The 14,814-nt window shown below is 39.6% G+C and overlaps 1 protein-coding gene across 2 annotated transcripts in view; it reads right to left on the bottom strand.

Moving 5' to 3' along the window:
* Positions 1 to 509: 509 nt before the first annotated feature.
* clcn2c (chloride channel 2c) overlaps positions 510 to 14,814 on the bottom strand; it is a 138,608-nt gene continuing 124,303 nt past the window's right edge. For both annotated transcript variants that reach the window (XM_061681625.1, XM_061681624.1), the window contains 2 exons: positions 7,770 to 7,856; positions 510 to 3,955 (listed from right to left, as the gene is read on the bottom strand). In XM_061681625.1, the coding sequence (XP_061537609.1) occupies positions 3,761 to 3,955; positions 7,770 to 7,856 (282 nt within the window). In that variant the 3' untranslated portion in view covers positions 510 to 3,760. The remainder of the gene's footprint in view (positions 3,956 to 7,769; positions 7,857 to 14,814) is intronic.

Raw genomic sequence — 14,814 nt, 5'->3', positions numbered from 1 at the left:
TTTAAATGAATGATTGTTCAGTGGAATAGCTACGTCATTAATGGCGGATCAGCATTTCTTTTGTATAAAAATAAGAGCTGTAACTTTTTTTTTTTAACTATCCAAGACAGGCTTTAATTTGAGATTGATGTACTATTTCATCTATTAAAAAAAGTGACTGAATTAATAATTTTTGCCAAACATTGATTTGTATTTTATTTCTTTGATGAAACAAATGTATTAGGTTATGCTTTGATCATTGTTGGTTGATTGGTGAGGATAATAACAAAACCAATGAAACTTTGTTAAGGTGTGGCTAAAGGCCCAAAGAAGAAGCCATTTACATTTTGGTGAGAATACAGATAAAGGTGTGAATTGATGAATTTATGTTGACTGTTACAGTCTGCTTGCATTGGGGACAGTGATGCAGCAGATCGAGTAGAAGGAGCTGTGATGAAACCAGTAAGCAGTGTGCCTTATTGGTAGCTAGTGGAATGAATCTTATAAAAAAAGGCATTGGGACACAATGATTACGTGTTAAAATGTCATTTATTCATCCCTCTAATACAAAACACTTTTTGTTTTGGGGGGGTATTTTTCATTGTGAAAAATACCTCTGCAAGATTGCCCTAAAAAAACTGCTGTGTAGTTTTAAATCAAAGTTTAGCTGACTTAAGGGGGAATTTGACTGGACCATGATAAAACACTGCATCATTGTGTGAGCGTGTCAACTACTTTCCATGCGGCATGTGTCACCAAAGGTCCTAAAATATAAAACCAGACAGGGAATGTTTCCCCAAAGACGTGTTAATACACTACTATAACGGACACAAATCTTGGGAAAGATCGCTTCATCAACTATCACAGATACACTCCAAAAACTTGTCCAAAGCATTCCCAGTGGAGTGGAGGGTGGTAGAGCTGCGAAGAGATGAAGGCATCAACATATTTTGTCCATATGGTGTATTTGTACATGCAATGTACTTGAAAGTTAAAAACAATTCTCATATATATGTTGATTTTAGTGATATTGTTACTACTATTATTAAAGTTTGGGGGAAACCCTCTCCTTCCAATTGTCAAACTTTGTCACAAGCTCGCGTGCTGCTCACTTCCAATATACATTAATTATTTTTTTTTTACACTTCAAAAGTTTTCTTTATAAAAATAAGGTTATCTTGGCATTCATGTCATTGATCAAAACAGGGTTACATGAGATGAACAACAGTTATTGCACAATTTGATTATCTACATGTAGATCATCCATAAGAAACGGAAACAATAACAAAAACAATCCAGACTGACTATGATTACTCCAGACTAATAAATACACATCTACCATCGTCTGTGTGGTCACCGATTAAATGAAAAGTTGTTGAATGTTCATGAGGATAAGGCTGACAAAGCACAGCGCACTGCAAAAATGCAAATTTTACTGAGTGAATTTATCTTATTTCTAGTGAAAACATCTCACCATACTTATTTTAAGACAGGTTTTCCTTTTTTGAAATATTTCAACTGGACAAAAACATTTGTTCTAAGATACAAGATCTTATTTTAAGAATATTTTCAGGTCAGTTTATATTTTTTCATTGGCAGGTTTTTTCATTTAAAATGAACCATTTTGTCCCTAAAATAAGTCAGAAAAAAATCTGCCAATGTAAATCGTATAAGTTGACTTAAGATCTTATATCTTTCAACAGGTATTTTTTGTCTTACTGAAAATGTATGTCCTAAAATAAGTAAAGCAAGATGCTTTCACTTGATATAAGATCAATTCACTCGGAAAGATTTGCATTTTTGCAGTGTTTGACGCAATGAATGGCACAAAAAAAAAAACTCAAAGAAAGCCTGCATGTAAGACACTGGCTGCTATGGCTATTTTCACAACCTTTGGAGAAGTCTCCCCACCTGTGAAGTACCTCATCTACATGTGTATAACTCCTCGACCACATCCACAGTTAACTACTATGAGGTGAAGAGCGCCAACATCCAAACCCACTCACAGACGCACACGCATACGTGCACACACACGCGCACACAGAGACACACAACCACACGCCATGCTGGTCCCTTTGACAACAGCTTCTCTTGGCATGATGAATATTAAACAATGGCCCCATTTGTTCGACAACCACAGGTATTTTTGTGCAGAAAAACTTGAAATGTTTCAGACAGTACATCAAAAGACAACAGAATATTAAAATAATTATCTACAATTTAATATAAAAGTCCCCAAATCACGTAGAGAATAGTCAAATATTAAGGATTGGTTAAGAAAAATTATGATTTTATATTACAGTAAAATTGCGATATCAAAATGTTATTAACCACAAACACCCACCTCCTTTAAAAAAAAGAAAAAAAAAAAGAAAAATCTGACTCGAAATGAAGTTGATTGGATGGATGGAGTACGCCAATCAAATATGTACATTTTATCTCATACAAATCCACGCTGATGGTGTTTTGCCTTTAGTGGCCACCATGAATACAACCAGTTGTAATGGCAACTATGTAGGTATGAGCGTGACTTGTTAACACCCAAAGCACAGTTAACATTTTTGTGGGTCGTAGTGGACGTCATTCCCATAGAGGAGAGGGAAGACAAATCAGTATTTTCTTCCCATTTAGCTCACATTAATTCTTAAATGCACATTACTTATAGTCCTTCGTGTCAGAAATCATGCTGCCATTAAAACAACGATGGTCAAATTTCACCTGTCAACTTTGGTGCTGATAGCTGGACCAGTAATTCAGTGACAATGAAAGGTGATTTTTTTTTTTTTTTTTTTTAAAGATGAACTTACAAAATCAAAATCTTTCTCTTGATTTCATTGAGTGTTTCAACTTTGATTGCATTCAGTGAGTTGGTTCACGTATTATATACTGTAGCTTGGGGAAGGGGGGGGGGGTCTCGAATAGTAACGGACATTAGCTAATATCGTGATCAAAGACTGATTGATAAGGAGGCCGAGAGCAGCTGGTTGGGTAACAATAGGTTCAATCTTACTGCCGTCCATTTGTTTCCTGTTACTCGTTCTCTCCCTCCCTTGCTCACTTCCTTCCATTACCGTCCTCTCAACCTTCGCTGATCGGTAAGAGCTATAATTTCGATGAGCAGAAATCCTTTAGAGCATTACTGCAGTCATGTTTGTGTGTACCATATGTCCGTGGCGACTCACAGGAAAGGCGTGTACATTATTCAACTTGGGCATGACTGCCTGCGTCAGTCATAATCTTGTAGTGGTGAGAACGCCAACGATTCACCTTTCCAGTGTGAAAACTACTGCCATTAAGATAAAGTAGTGCGAGACAATAGGAAAAAAAAATACAGTATCTCTGCCTCCCTAAGCAAACATGCATACAGTATCAGCCAAGCTTTCATACTTACAGTACCCATAGTGAAAGACCAAATGGAAGTCAGGGTCACTATTATCAGGACAATACGAGATACATGAACCAAACAACGTTTGCATGAGAACATCCCTTTTTTTTTTTTTTTTTTTTTTTTTTTTTTTTTTAAAAGACTTGACCACGAGTGGCTGGTACTGAGCAGGGCACAAGTTGTGATGTATTCTGCTCCCCTGTGGAGTGTCTGGAATGGAGCTTGCAAGTTTCCTGGAGAAATTATGGCAACAGTGCAGGAGGATGAAAGAAGAAAAGATAGGCGGAGCAGCAGAACTCTTTCCACTATTAAGTATTGATCCGAAGCCCAAAGGAATTTGGGAATTACGGCCCTCAGCAAGTCCCCCTTTGACGCTTCCTCCACCTATTTCAGGCATCACTGGGGCTTTTCGTCGGACTCCGTTGGGGTGTGTTCGGCGGGCAGCGACGTGCTCTTTTGGCGATCCCACAGCTTGTGGAGCTCCGTGGCCTCATTCTCGCTGCTGCTGGTGCCGCTGTCCCGGAAGCTAGCCAGAGGTGGACGCACCTTCACGCCTTTCACCGTCACAGAGCCCTCGATTGCTTTGCGAAGCTGGACGCACACAAAACAGACAGAAGTCGAGTCAAGTTCTTTTGGATACTTGCTAAGACGTCCGAGATCTGATGTTGATCACAAATTTAACCCTCAGGCCTTGTTTGATTTTACTACCCTTTCAGTTTACTCATGGCCATCTTTTTTATTGCTTGTTTTACAGCATCAAGTTTTTAACTAACATCAGTTCTGGTCATTAGTATATAACATTCATTCATTTTTTAACCCTTCAAAATCCATGTTGTTTGCATAATGTACATGTTGTTAAAAAGCTGAATTAAAAATATATCCTTTTATATATTCTTAGTACAACATTTGTTCTTATGTTACTAATAGTACAGTCTCTCTAAAGCCAGCAGAGAGCACTTCCACTTTCATTCATTCATCCATTTTCCACACCCCTTAGGGTCACGGGCGTGCTGGAGCCTATCCCAGCCTACTCTGGTGAGGTAGGGGTACACCTTGAACTGGTCGCCAGCCAATCGGATGGCACATATATACAAACAACCATTCGCACTCGCATTCATAAATTCACATTCAATTTAGTCTTCAATTAACCTACCATCCATGTTTTTGGAATGTGGGAGGAAACTGGAGCACCCGGAGAAAACCCACGCAGGCACGGGGAGAACATGCAAACTCCACACAGGCGAGGCTGGATTTGAACCCAGGTCCTCAGAACTGTGAGGCAGATGTGCTAACCAGTCACTCATTGTGCCGCCCGCACTTCCACTTCTTAAATTAAAATGTACCGGTAATTCTTTTGCATGGTCAACAGAGGGTATCTCCACTTCCGAAAATAAAAAGAGTTGTTCCACTGGTGTGCCTTAAGTAGTACTTAAAAAAAAAAAATACTTTGCTATGCCCAAGTGTTCATCAGAAACACTTTTCATAAAAAGTACCTTTCATATTATAAGGCACTGTAACATTATGCACAATTTGAACAACAGTGGGCTTAAATATGGGAGAATTAAAAGTACTAAAATAATGATTCGATTCAAATGTACATACAAGTTAATTGAAAATTGTACCGAGATAAAAGTTGAAAAACAAACAGTTCATTAAAGATTAAATGCAAATGTATTGTGCTAAAAAGTTAAACACAACTGAACTGTATTGGGAGTGATTATATCATGTACCACCAGAGGGAGCCTCAGTACCACTAGTATCACACTTTGAAAATCACTGCCGTAAGCCATTAAACGTCGCTTTCAAAAACTAAGACTATTACATTAAAGCAATTTTCCCTTGTCCAAAAAGTAATAGTAATGCGGTAGAAAAAGAAATTCAAGTGTTGTGCCTAAAATTACACACATTTTACAAAACATTTAGTTTATCAGTTTCAATTAACCCGAAGAGGCCACAAGAGTGAAAGGGTACAGCTTGATGTTAATAGAATACTACTAATATATTTAAAGGGCTGAAGTTGGGAATGATCAAATCAGACAAAAATTCACACCTTTGCGAAGTTTCATTACATTTGCAGAAACACACCTAAGATGGTTCAAAAAAGGAAGCAAGGTGGTCACAAATGGCGAGCTGAGAGCTCAAAGGGTTCTTACCAATTTTATTTTGGACATTATTATATATATAATAATATATGTATTGCACATAGTTTTGGCTTCAGGATCATGTGCTAGTCGATAGTCTGATTGAAAGGTCCTATTATACACTGGAATGTCTCCCCTCAAAGAGCTAATAGGGGGATCAGGATTAGAGTGCAGCTTGTGCTACAAAATAAGGAAAATAACGTCAGGATGACTTTGACTTTTGATGCTGTCTGCTGAAGATATATGACAGAAATAAAGAAGATGGAAAAAACAGAAGAAGAAACATCTGCACTGCTAACGCTTAGCAGATGGAAGATTGTCAAACACATTGTGTCCCAAATGCTATCAAAGAACATAGTTACGGTTCAGTCTCAAAAATGCCTACCAAAAATAAAACAAGTGAAAGAGATGATGCTATATTAGCATTTGCATGTACAGGTTAACTGCCCCAACGAGTTATGATCGTTAATATTTTTACGCTTTGTATTGTGAGTGACCAACAAAGTGAGTGACCAACAAAGCTCGAAAAAAAAGTTTTTTTTCGAGGAGGAGTTTTGCTAATCATTCCTTCATTTGAGAAGGAACTTCCTAATTTTGAGGGTTGTAATAAACAATAGAAAGGTGACAATATAATGGGTGAGGTGAATGTAGGGCTGCAGCTCACAAATATTGTATGCTACTGAAAATGTTATCGAACAATAGAGTATTTGGATGAACTATATTTTTGCTTTTGTTAAAGAGCAATTCTGAATACAAAACAGAAAATAAGACCTGTCACTTAATAACGTATAATAATTGGTTTCGTTTTTTAAAATATAATCAACAGTTTGTATTTCTTAAATTCACATTATTATTATTATTATTATTATTCTTTGGTCCTGTTCAGCTGTGAGGTCAAGCAGAATGGAGGCTCTGTATCCCTTTTATGCCGGAACAGTTTTACTGTGTCACAGTGGAGTTTTTATGCTGCCGCTATGGTTTCTTAGTATTAGAATGGATATTTATTGAGAATCAGAGTCGATCAGTCGAACAGAACAAAGTTTGTAGAGGGGAGTGAGAAAAGAAGTGCAATGTCATGTTCTTGATTTGTCTGATTACGTTGTTGTTTACCTTCATGTGACTTTTGCCTTTGAGAGACTTGTTTTTTCCTGCTTCAACCTTATAATTCTGTCTCTGGGACCAGCTGCTTCTACCATTCCCTATTCCCTCCACTCAACTGACTTCAGGTTGCATACGCAAAGGCTTACATATCTGATGAGCCAACTAAATAAATATTTAATCCACTCCTGCTTTCCTCAATTCATAATCGCGCAGTAATAGTCATCCACACTTTATTCATCTCATATTTAGTTCTCTGCAACTCTTTCCACATGGTCCTCGCAATATGCTTCTCTCATCTTTCGAAAGTTTCTAAAATCACCCCCCCCCCCAATATTTTTTATAATAATAAGTGCAATTTTTAAATTGCACTTATTGGCTTGTGAAGCACTTCCCTTTGTTAATTTCCTGGGACATTTTCAATTTCCCTTGTTGTATTATATTTCACACTGTGCATACAATGGAGGAAATAACAGCTTAATACATTTGTTAGACACTCAATGCATTGTCTTGAATGTCTGTGAAGCACTTGGAACTTGTTTGTTTTGCTAAAAGTGATCTACTACAAATTATGGATCCCCAATATACACTACTGGCGGTCTTGCATTTTACAGATAACAACCAATCAGCATGTCCCAATTCAATTCTGACCACAGTTATGAGCACATGAACAAAACCATGGCTCCACATCCATATAGACCAGTGAGCCAGGCAGGGAGAGCCTGGGCTTTATCTGCTTTGCATGGGCTATTGTCTGCTGGTGCAATGGAGAACAAAAACACCTAAATGTTGGGGGAAAATTGTGCTGCACTTAGGAACAATCCTCTTGCCACTTTCTGGCCACTTCACAAAGAGTGGGAATCGAGGGGGCGAGGGGGTGGGATTTGTTGGTGGGGCAGATAGAGAGGAAGGGTGTGTCGACTGACAGAAAATGGACATCTAAAAGAGATGGCAGTATCAAGCAGCCTTCTGTTTGTCACTTTACATAAGGGAGGAGTCCATCATTTTGACTGAAGTGTGTGCGTGCGTGCCTGTAATTTTGCAATTATGAAGCCCGTGCACATTCTCCTGGTAAGTGATGGCAGTCCCAACTTTTAGCACATAGGAAGTTGAAATTTGATGAAATAACTGACGTGCAAGTCTCTAAAAAGCAACAATGTTCTTACCTCTTTCAGGGAAACGACCCCAATGAGACGCCCAATACTCGTGACATAGGCGTGGTCGAGGCCCAGCAGGGAAAAGATGGTGTGGGTCTGAAAGGACAACAGCACCAGAGATGAGAAATGCACCAAATAGACACAGCACGCCTGCTTAGACAAAATCAGCAATTTTTTTGCTTTTTAAAACAATTTATAACGCACAGATGACAGCAGTGTCTGAAATGATTCTTGTTCGCAAAGAGCTGCAGAGGAGACTGAAAACACTTCAGGATACATGCCAGATGAGCCACCTGTTTGTCCTTTGCTTGTCAATTTTTAGTTAAAGAAACTCACGAGTAAACAGTCCTATCTTAAAAACAAAAACATTTGCATCCATGATGGAGCCATTCAAATAAATGCTCAGCAAAATTGGATCACTTCAGTGTGAAAACAGGGACACTGATCGTGTTTCATGCCACTTGTTACATGCAGTTACAGTATACGAGGCACTTTAAAGACCGAGACAGTTCTTTACCAAAAGGAAGATATGTTTATACTAAGAGCAGCCACAATTCAGGCAAAGGCTATTGTTAAAATCATCGGCATGCAAGGTAGTAAGAAGATCAAATAATTAATTCAAAGAAGAATATATATTGACAGAAAGAAAGAAAGAAAGAAAGAAAAAGAAAAAACTACTGTATCCACGCCAATAATTTGTTACATTTTTTTTGGGTGAATCTAAATTAGTATTCAAGCATTGTTAATGTGGGAAAGACTGCACCTGAGCAATATAAACAGCCAAATAGCTTCTCCCTTGCCTTTATGATGCTTACCAAACATCTGCATTATAGCAAACGTCTGATAAGATGAAAAGCAACATCTAATTTTCAATGTTTGAAACACCCTCAAAAAAAAAAAAAAAAAAAAAAAAAATGATTTGCAGCAAAATGGAGGCTAAACAATTGAACAACAATGACAAATGCTGTCATTGTTTTCAGAGCAGTCAACAGACTGTTTACACAACACTGTTTTTCACTTCCAAACTCTCCGACTTATTAGTGCTACATATTCTGAAGCAAATATTTTGCTTTCCCACATGGATCATTAAAGTTGCATTTAATGGTCTCCTCACTGCAGGTTCCTGCATGCATCCGGCTAAAAGCAATTGAGAGCAGAAGGTAAAAAAACTTTACTGGCAGATCAGATAGGTTGCTGGTTCTGATGCTGTTCGTTCCAGATCTTTTTAGTGCTTAATTGCACTCTCTGTTGAACTGGAGGAGGCATTTGGGGATACTTGAGTTCGTTCCCACTGTGTTGTTAAGTAAATGGCGGCTGTGGTTGTTGCTTTCAAGCCTGAGCCAAGCATATGTAACTGGTGTTCCATTAGAGGATATACTGTACTTTCATTCATCAATGAAAATCATTCACATGGATTTTGTAGTTTGGGGGCAGCAGTAGCTCAGTCTGTAACAAAAGGCACTGCATGTTGAAAGGTCGCAATAATACTGCAAGGAATGAAAATACAGAAATTGGGGCTGCTTGTTGGAGAAATGCTAATGTGTAATTCCTGAGAACTGTCAAGGTGCTTTTTCGAAAGGCATTTTTATTGTCACATGTACAATTTGTTTTCTGCATGTCACCCATCTCTGAGAAAGCCTGTGTGGCCACCATGGGGCACCTAGGGACCAGATCCAGATGTAAATGTAAATTGGTTCTTTGTGTGGTGTAACGCCTACGACAAAAATACATGCTGTATACAACAGAGTCAGAATGGATTATTTTTAAAAAAATTTCTCCATGCAAAAAAAGATTTGGCCTCTTTTTTAAGCCAACATGGGAAGGTTGAAAAAAAATTACACAGTTGTCATTTCTGTGTAAGCAATGAAAATGATTGTCTGTAGAAATATTCTTCATGCATTAAGTGGTCAGTGTAGTCCTAGGCAAGTATTTCGAAACCAAAACAACAGTGATGCGCAATAGGGCTGTTGCTGCATTTGTGTTGGTTGTGTTGGCCTTCAGAGATTTATACACTGATCAAAAAGCCGCTAATTTTCAGGCTTCAATAAACCTACCGAAGGCAGTCAAGTTTGTATACAAAATTATGACTTGTATGATATGTAACTGACATACGACTTTTCAAAGTTACAAACGTCCAGTGCTGGGGAGTAACTTGTTACATGTAACAAGAATTAATTACAGAATTTATGTAATTGTGATCCACGATACTACTACATACTACATATATATATATATATATATATATATATATATATATATATATATATATATATATATATATATATATATATATATATATATATATATATACGATACTATACTACTAATAACTAATTTAAAGTTGCTTTTGGAAATTTCCATTACAAATTTAGTTACTTTGGAAAAATAGCCACAAGAACGCAGATTTCTTTTCACATCACTTTCTCCTTCTAAAAGCTGACGCTTGTGATTGGCTCTCTCTACTCATGTGGCATTCTGCCGTAGTCTCAAACATGACATATTCCACCTTGTGGCGCAATATATTAATTAGTTTGTCTGAGACTTTGAAAAGGTTTGACTCATAGTTACACTTTTGAACACATAAAAGAAGAACAGGCCTTTATCACAAATAAATGCGTAGCAATGTTCCCACTCTCCACACAAGTTGAGCATATATGCAAAGTTATTGTCAAATTCATGACATGAGTATTCAGACCCTTTGCTGTGACACATATATTTAACTCGGGTACTGTCCATTTCTTCAGATCCTCCTTGAGATGGTTCTACACCTTCATTTGAGTCCAGTTGTGTTTGATTATACTGATTGGACTTTGATTAAGAAAGCCACACACCTGTCTCTATAAGACCTTACAGCTCACAGTGCATGTCAGAGCAAATGAGAATAATGAGGTAAAAGGAACTGCCTGAAGAGCTCAGGGACAGAATTGTGGCACAGATCTGGCCACAGTTGCAAAAACATTTCTGCTGCACTTAAGGTTCCTACGAGCACAGTGGCCTCCATAATCCTTAAATGACGTTTGGGATGACCAGAACCCTTCTTAGAGCTGGCCATCTGCCCAAACTAATTGGGGGAGAGGAGCCTTGGTGAGAGAGGTAAAGAAGAACCCAAAGATCACTGTGGCTAAGTTCCAGAGATGCAGTCGGGAGATGGGAGAAAGTTCTAGAAAGTCAACCATCACTGCAGCCCTCCACCAGTCGGGGCTTTATGGCAGAGTGGCCCGTCGGAAGCCTCTCCTCAGTGCAAGGCACATGAACGCCCGCATGGAGTTTGCTAAAAAACACCTGAAGGACTCCAAGATGGTGAGAAATAAGATTCTCTGGGCTGATGAGACCAAGACAGAACTTTTTGGCCTTAATTATAAGCGGTATGTGTGGAGAAAACCAGGCAGTGCTCATATCCGTCCAATACAGTCCCAGCAGTGAAGCATGGTGGTGGCAGCATCATGCTGTGGGGGTGTTTTTCAGCTGCAGGGACAGGGAGACTGGTTGCAATCGAAGGAAAAATGAATGCGGCTAAGTACAGGGATATCCTGGATGAAAATCTTCACCAGAGTGCTCAGGACCTCAGACTGGGCCGAAGGTTCACCTTCCAACAAGACAATGACCCTAAGCACACAGCTAAAATAACGAAGGAGTGGCTTCAGAACAACTCCGTGACTCTTCTTGAATGGCCCAGCCAGAGCCCTGACTTAAACCCAATTGAGCATCTATGGAGAGACCTGACCTACGGGCTACCATGGACGTTTTTGGAAACCGGAGTACCTGGAGAAAACCCACGCAGACACAGGAAGAACATGCAAACTCCACACATCAGGGGAGGCCGGACTTGAACCGGGGACCTCAGAACTTTGAACCAGTTGTCCACCGTGCCGCCCCTTGTGATGCAGTCTTTCAAAATTAAGAAAACTCATCAAAATTTAATAAAATGTAATTAGTTATATTACTTTGAGAAAGTAATGGAAATAGTGACACTACCATTACATTTTCAACAGGGTAACTTGTGATTGTAATCAACTACATTTTCAACGTAATCTTCCCAACATTGCAAACAGCGCACGATGAACTGTCACAACCGTCACGTGTCACAAGAAGACACGCTCGGTTACTACTGTACTTCACCAGTACTGGTCTTCCTTTTATCGTTCTATTAGGGCCTAGAGTCTGTTTCATGCGTACAAATTCGGAGGAATGCAATTCTGTCTTAAACTCATGCCGCCCGGTAAATGTATTTTTGGTGTGGGGAGGAAGCCGGAGTATCAAGAGGCTATTGTATTATTAGCGTAACTAATTTACAGTAATTTCCATGGAAGGAAGCTAAGTTTCTAATCTGTTCAGCATCACATCTACGGTAGGCAGCAAATAAGATATATTCTTTACACATATCCTTATCATAAAATCAGGTTGAGGAGACACATAGAAAAGTAAAAAACTGAGAAAAAGAAAAAGAAGCCCCACAACTGCTAGCTAAAAATCATAGAGTGGATTTTGTTTGTGTTGGTTTTTTTGCAATACACGTCATATTTAATGAATTGCTAAATGTGGCTTGAGAGAAGAGTGACTGATCAAATCCAGGTGAATAGGAGGGAGGCCATAGCTGACAACAGTATTTAATTATTGCTCTAGAAATGACACCAAATCCTTAATTGAACATCTTGTTTCACGGACACGGTTATGAAAGAGACAAACAACATGAACAAATAACAGCATCAGCAGCATGAAAACTGCTCTCACAAGAATGTTGATATACACTTGATAGCATGTATTGATTATGATTAGAGAACCCATCTATAATTCAGTCTTTACACTTAACAGGTTTTATTCCTGGATTTTATGAAGATCCTTCCAGTCAACACTTATTGAATCACATTTACAGCATGTCTGCCATGTTTATGTTGCTGCAATGGGGGTTATAATTTAGGTTTATTGAGAATCAGACGATCAGTCAAACAGAACAAAAGTTTCGAGAAGGGAGAGAGAAACAAAGACAAAAGACAAAGCACTAATTGTAAACAGGATGAGAGAAGTAAATTACATTACATTATCTACAACAATGAAACATTAAATATGATTGTTGCACGGGGCTGTAGTGCTACACCCTGTGAGGGACGGAAAGGACAAGATTGAACAGGACAAGGACAGGAGAAGCATGCAGGACAAGGGTCGTGAACCCGACTGTACAACTGAAGTGTGGTGGCATTAATTATGTGAACTATAAAAGTCCACAGGACGAGACTATAAGTGAGGGGATAAACAAGCGATTTGCATATTATTTGTCACAGTAAGTGCGTGAGCCCACACCCAGTGAAAGAGTCCTAGTGGTGTGTGTCTGCGGATACATGCACAAAGACTGACAGAAGTGTCCTGTAATTGCTGTGGCCGCACTGCGGCGGCTGAGGACCCCACCCAATCAATTGAGGGGCAGGGTCCCCACCCCACCCACCAACCCATTAGGGCAGACAACCACCAACGAAGAGGGCCATCCCTCCCAGACCCGCAGCACCAACTACGCCCCCCCCCAACCACTACCCGCCCCTGAGCGTGGGAGGTGGACCCCCCCAAACCAGGCAGGGAAAAGAACCCCACAGCAGGCCCCACAGCCCGCAGGGGACCGGCCGGCTCTCCCACGGGAAGAGGAAGAGGCGACCACAACAGGACGCAAGGAACGGAGAGAAGAGGAGGAAGCAGGCCCGAGAAGCGACAGGGGGGCCCCACCGCCCCCACCAGCAGCCAGCGCGGGAGACCCGGGCGGGTGCCAGCCGGCGCCGCCCCAGCACCCACGGAACATGGGCGAGTCACCATCACACCTCCACTACTCCCCAGGAGGTCGCCCCAGTGGTTCCCCCCCCCCCACCCCGAGATCAGGAAGGAGTGAAAAAAAGGAGGACATGTCAGTGGCATGTTTCGAAACAGTACTTAGTCGTGTGTGTGTGAGTGAGTGCGTGTGTGTGTAGGTGTGCGCATGCGTGTGTAGGCACACTACTGAGTGTTCTTTACAGCATGTTGCAAGAAAACATTCAATGCAAGCTAAATGTTACATCATACATCTAACTAAAGTCAAGCTGAAGGGAAAGGAATTGAAATATGATGGTCCAATGTATTTACTGTACTGTATTTGTTAAATAAATGTTAAAGGTCCTTAGAACAAATAAAAGTTTGGAGAAGTGCTGCACACAACTTAAAAAAATAACACTGGTTTAGAAAAGAAAACGCAAACCTGAGGGATTGCCAGGCTAGTCCATAAATGTTTGAGACCACTAAACCAAAGTAGGGTGATGAGGGGTTGCCATGGTAATGAAGGTGACACCATTCTTAAGTATGCTGCCATTTTGATATACATTTTTACGAACCCCAATTCCAATGAAGTTGGGATGTTATGTAAAACGTAAATAAAAACAGAATACAGTGAACTGTATTAACTTACAATGGCTTTCCTTAAGTGTTCCTGAGTCCATGTGGCAATATCCTTTTCACTATGATGCAGGTCTTTAATATAGTTACACCTGAGGGGTAGACGGTCAAGGGCATTCAATGTTGCTTAAGTGCAGATATTTCTCCAGATTCTCTGAATCTTTTGATGATATTATGGACCGGAGTTAATCAAATACCTCAATTCCTTCCACTTGTACATTGATAAACGTTGCTCTTACATTGCTGGACTATTTGCTGCATGCAAGTTGTTTTCAAAGTGGTGAACCTCGCCGCATCTTTGATTGTGAACAACTGAGCCTTTCGGGTATGCCCCTCTTATAACCAATCATGACACTCACCTGTTTCCAGTTAACTTGTTCACCTGTGAAATGTTCCAATCAGGTGTTTTTTGAGCATTCCTCAACTTTCCCATTATTTTGTTGCAACTGTCCCAGCTTTTTTGGAACATGTTTCAGGCATCAAATTCAAAATTAGTGAATATTTGCAACATGAAAAACAAAACAAAAACCCTTACATAACAAATACATTGTCTTTGTAGTGTATTCAATTGAATATAGGTTGAAACGGATTTGCAAATCATCGTATTCAGTTTTTTTATTTACCTTTTGCACAATGCCCCAGCTGC

Source organism: Phycodurus eques, chromosome 7 (assembly GCF_024500275.1).
Source record: "Phycodurus eques isolate BA_2022a chromosome 7, UOR_Pequ_1.1, whole genome shotgun sequence".
Classification (NCBI taxonomy): domain Eukaryota; kingdom Metazoa; phylum Chordata; class Actinopteri; order Syngnathiformes; family Syngnathidae; genus Phycodurus; species Phycodurus eques.
The sequence above is the reverse complement of the archived record's forward strand: the minus strand, read 5'-3'. Positions and strand labels throughout refer to the sequence as shown.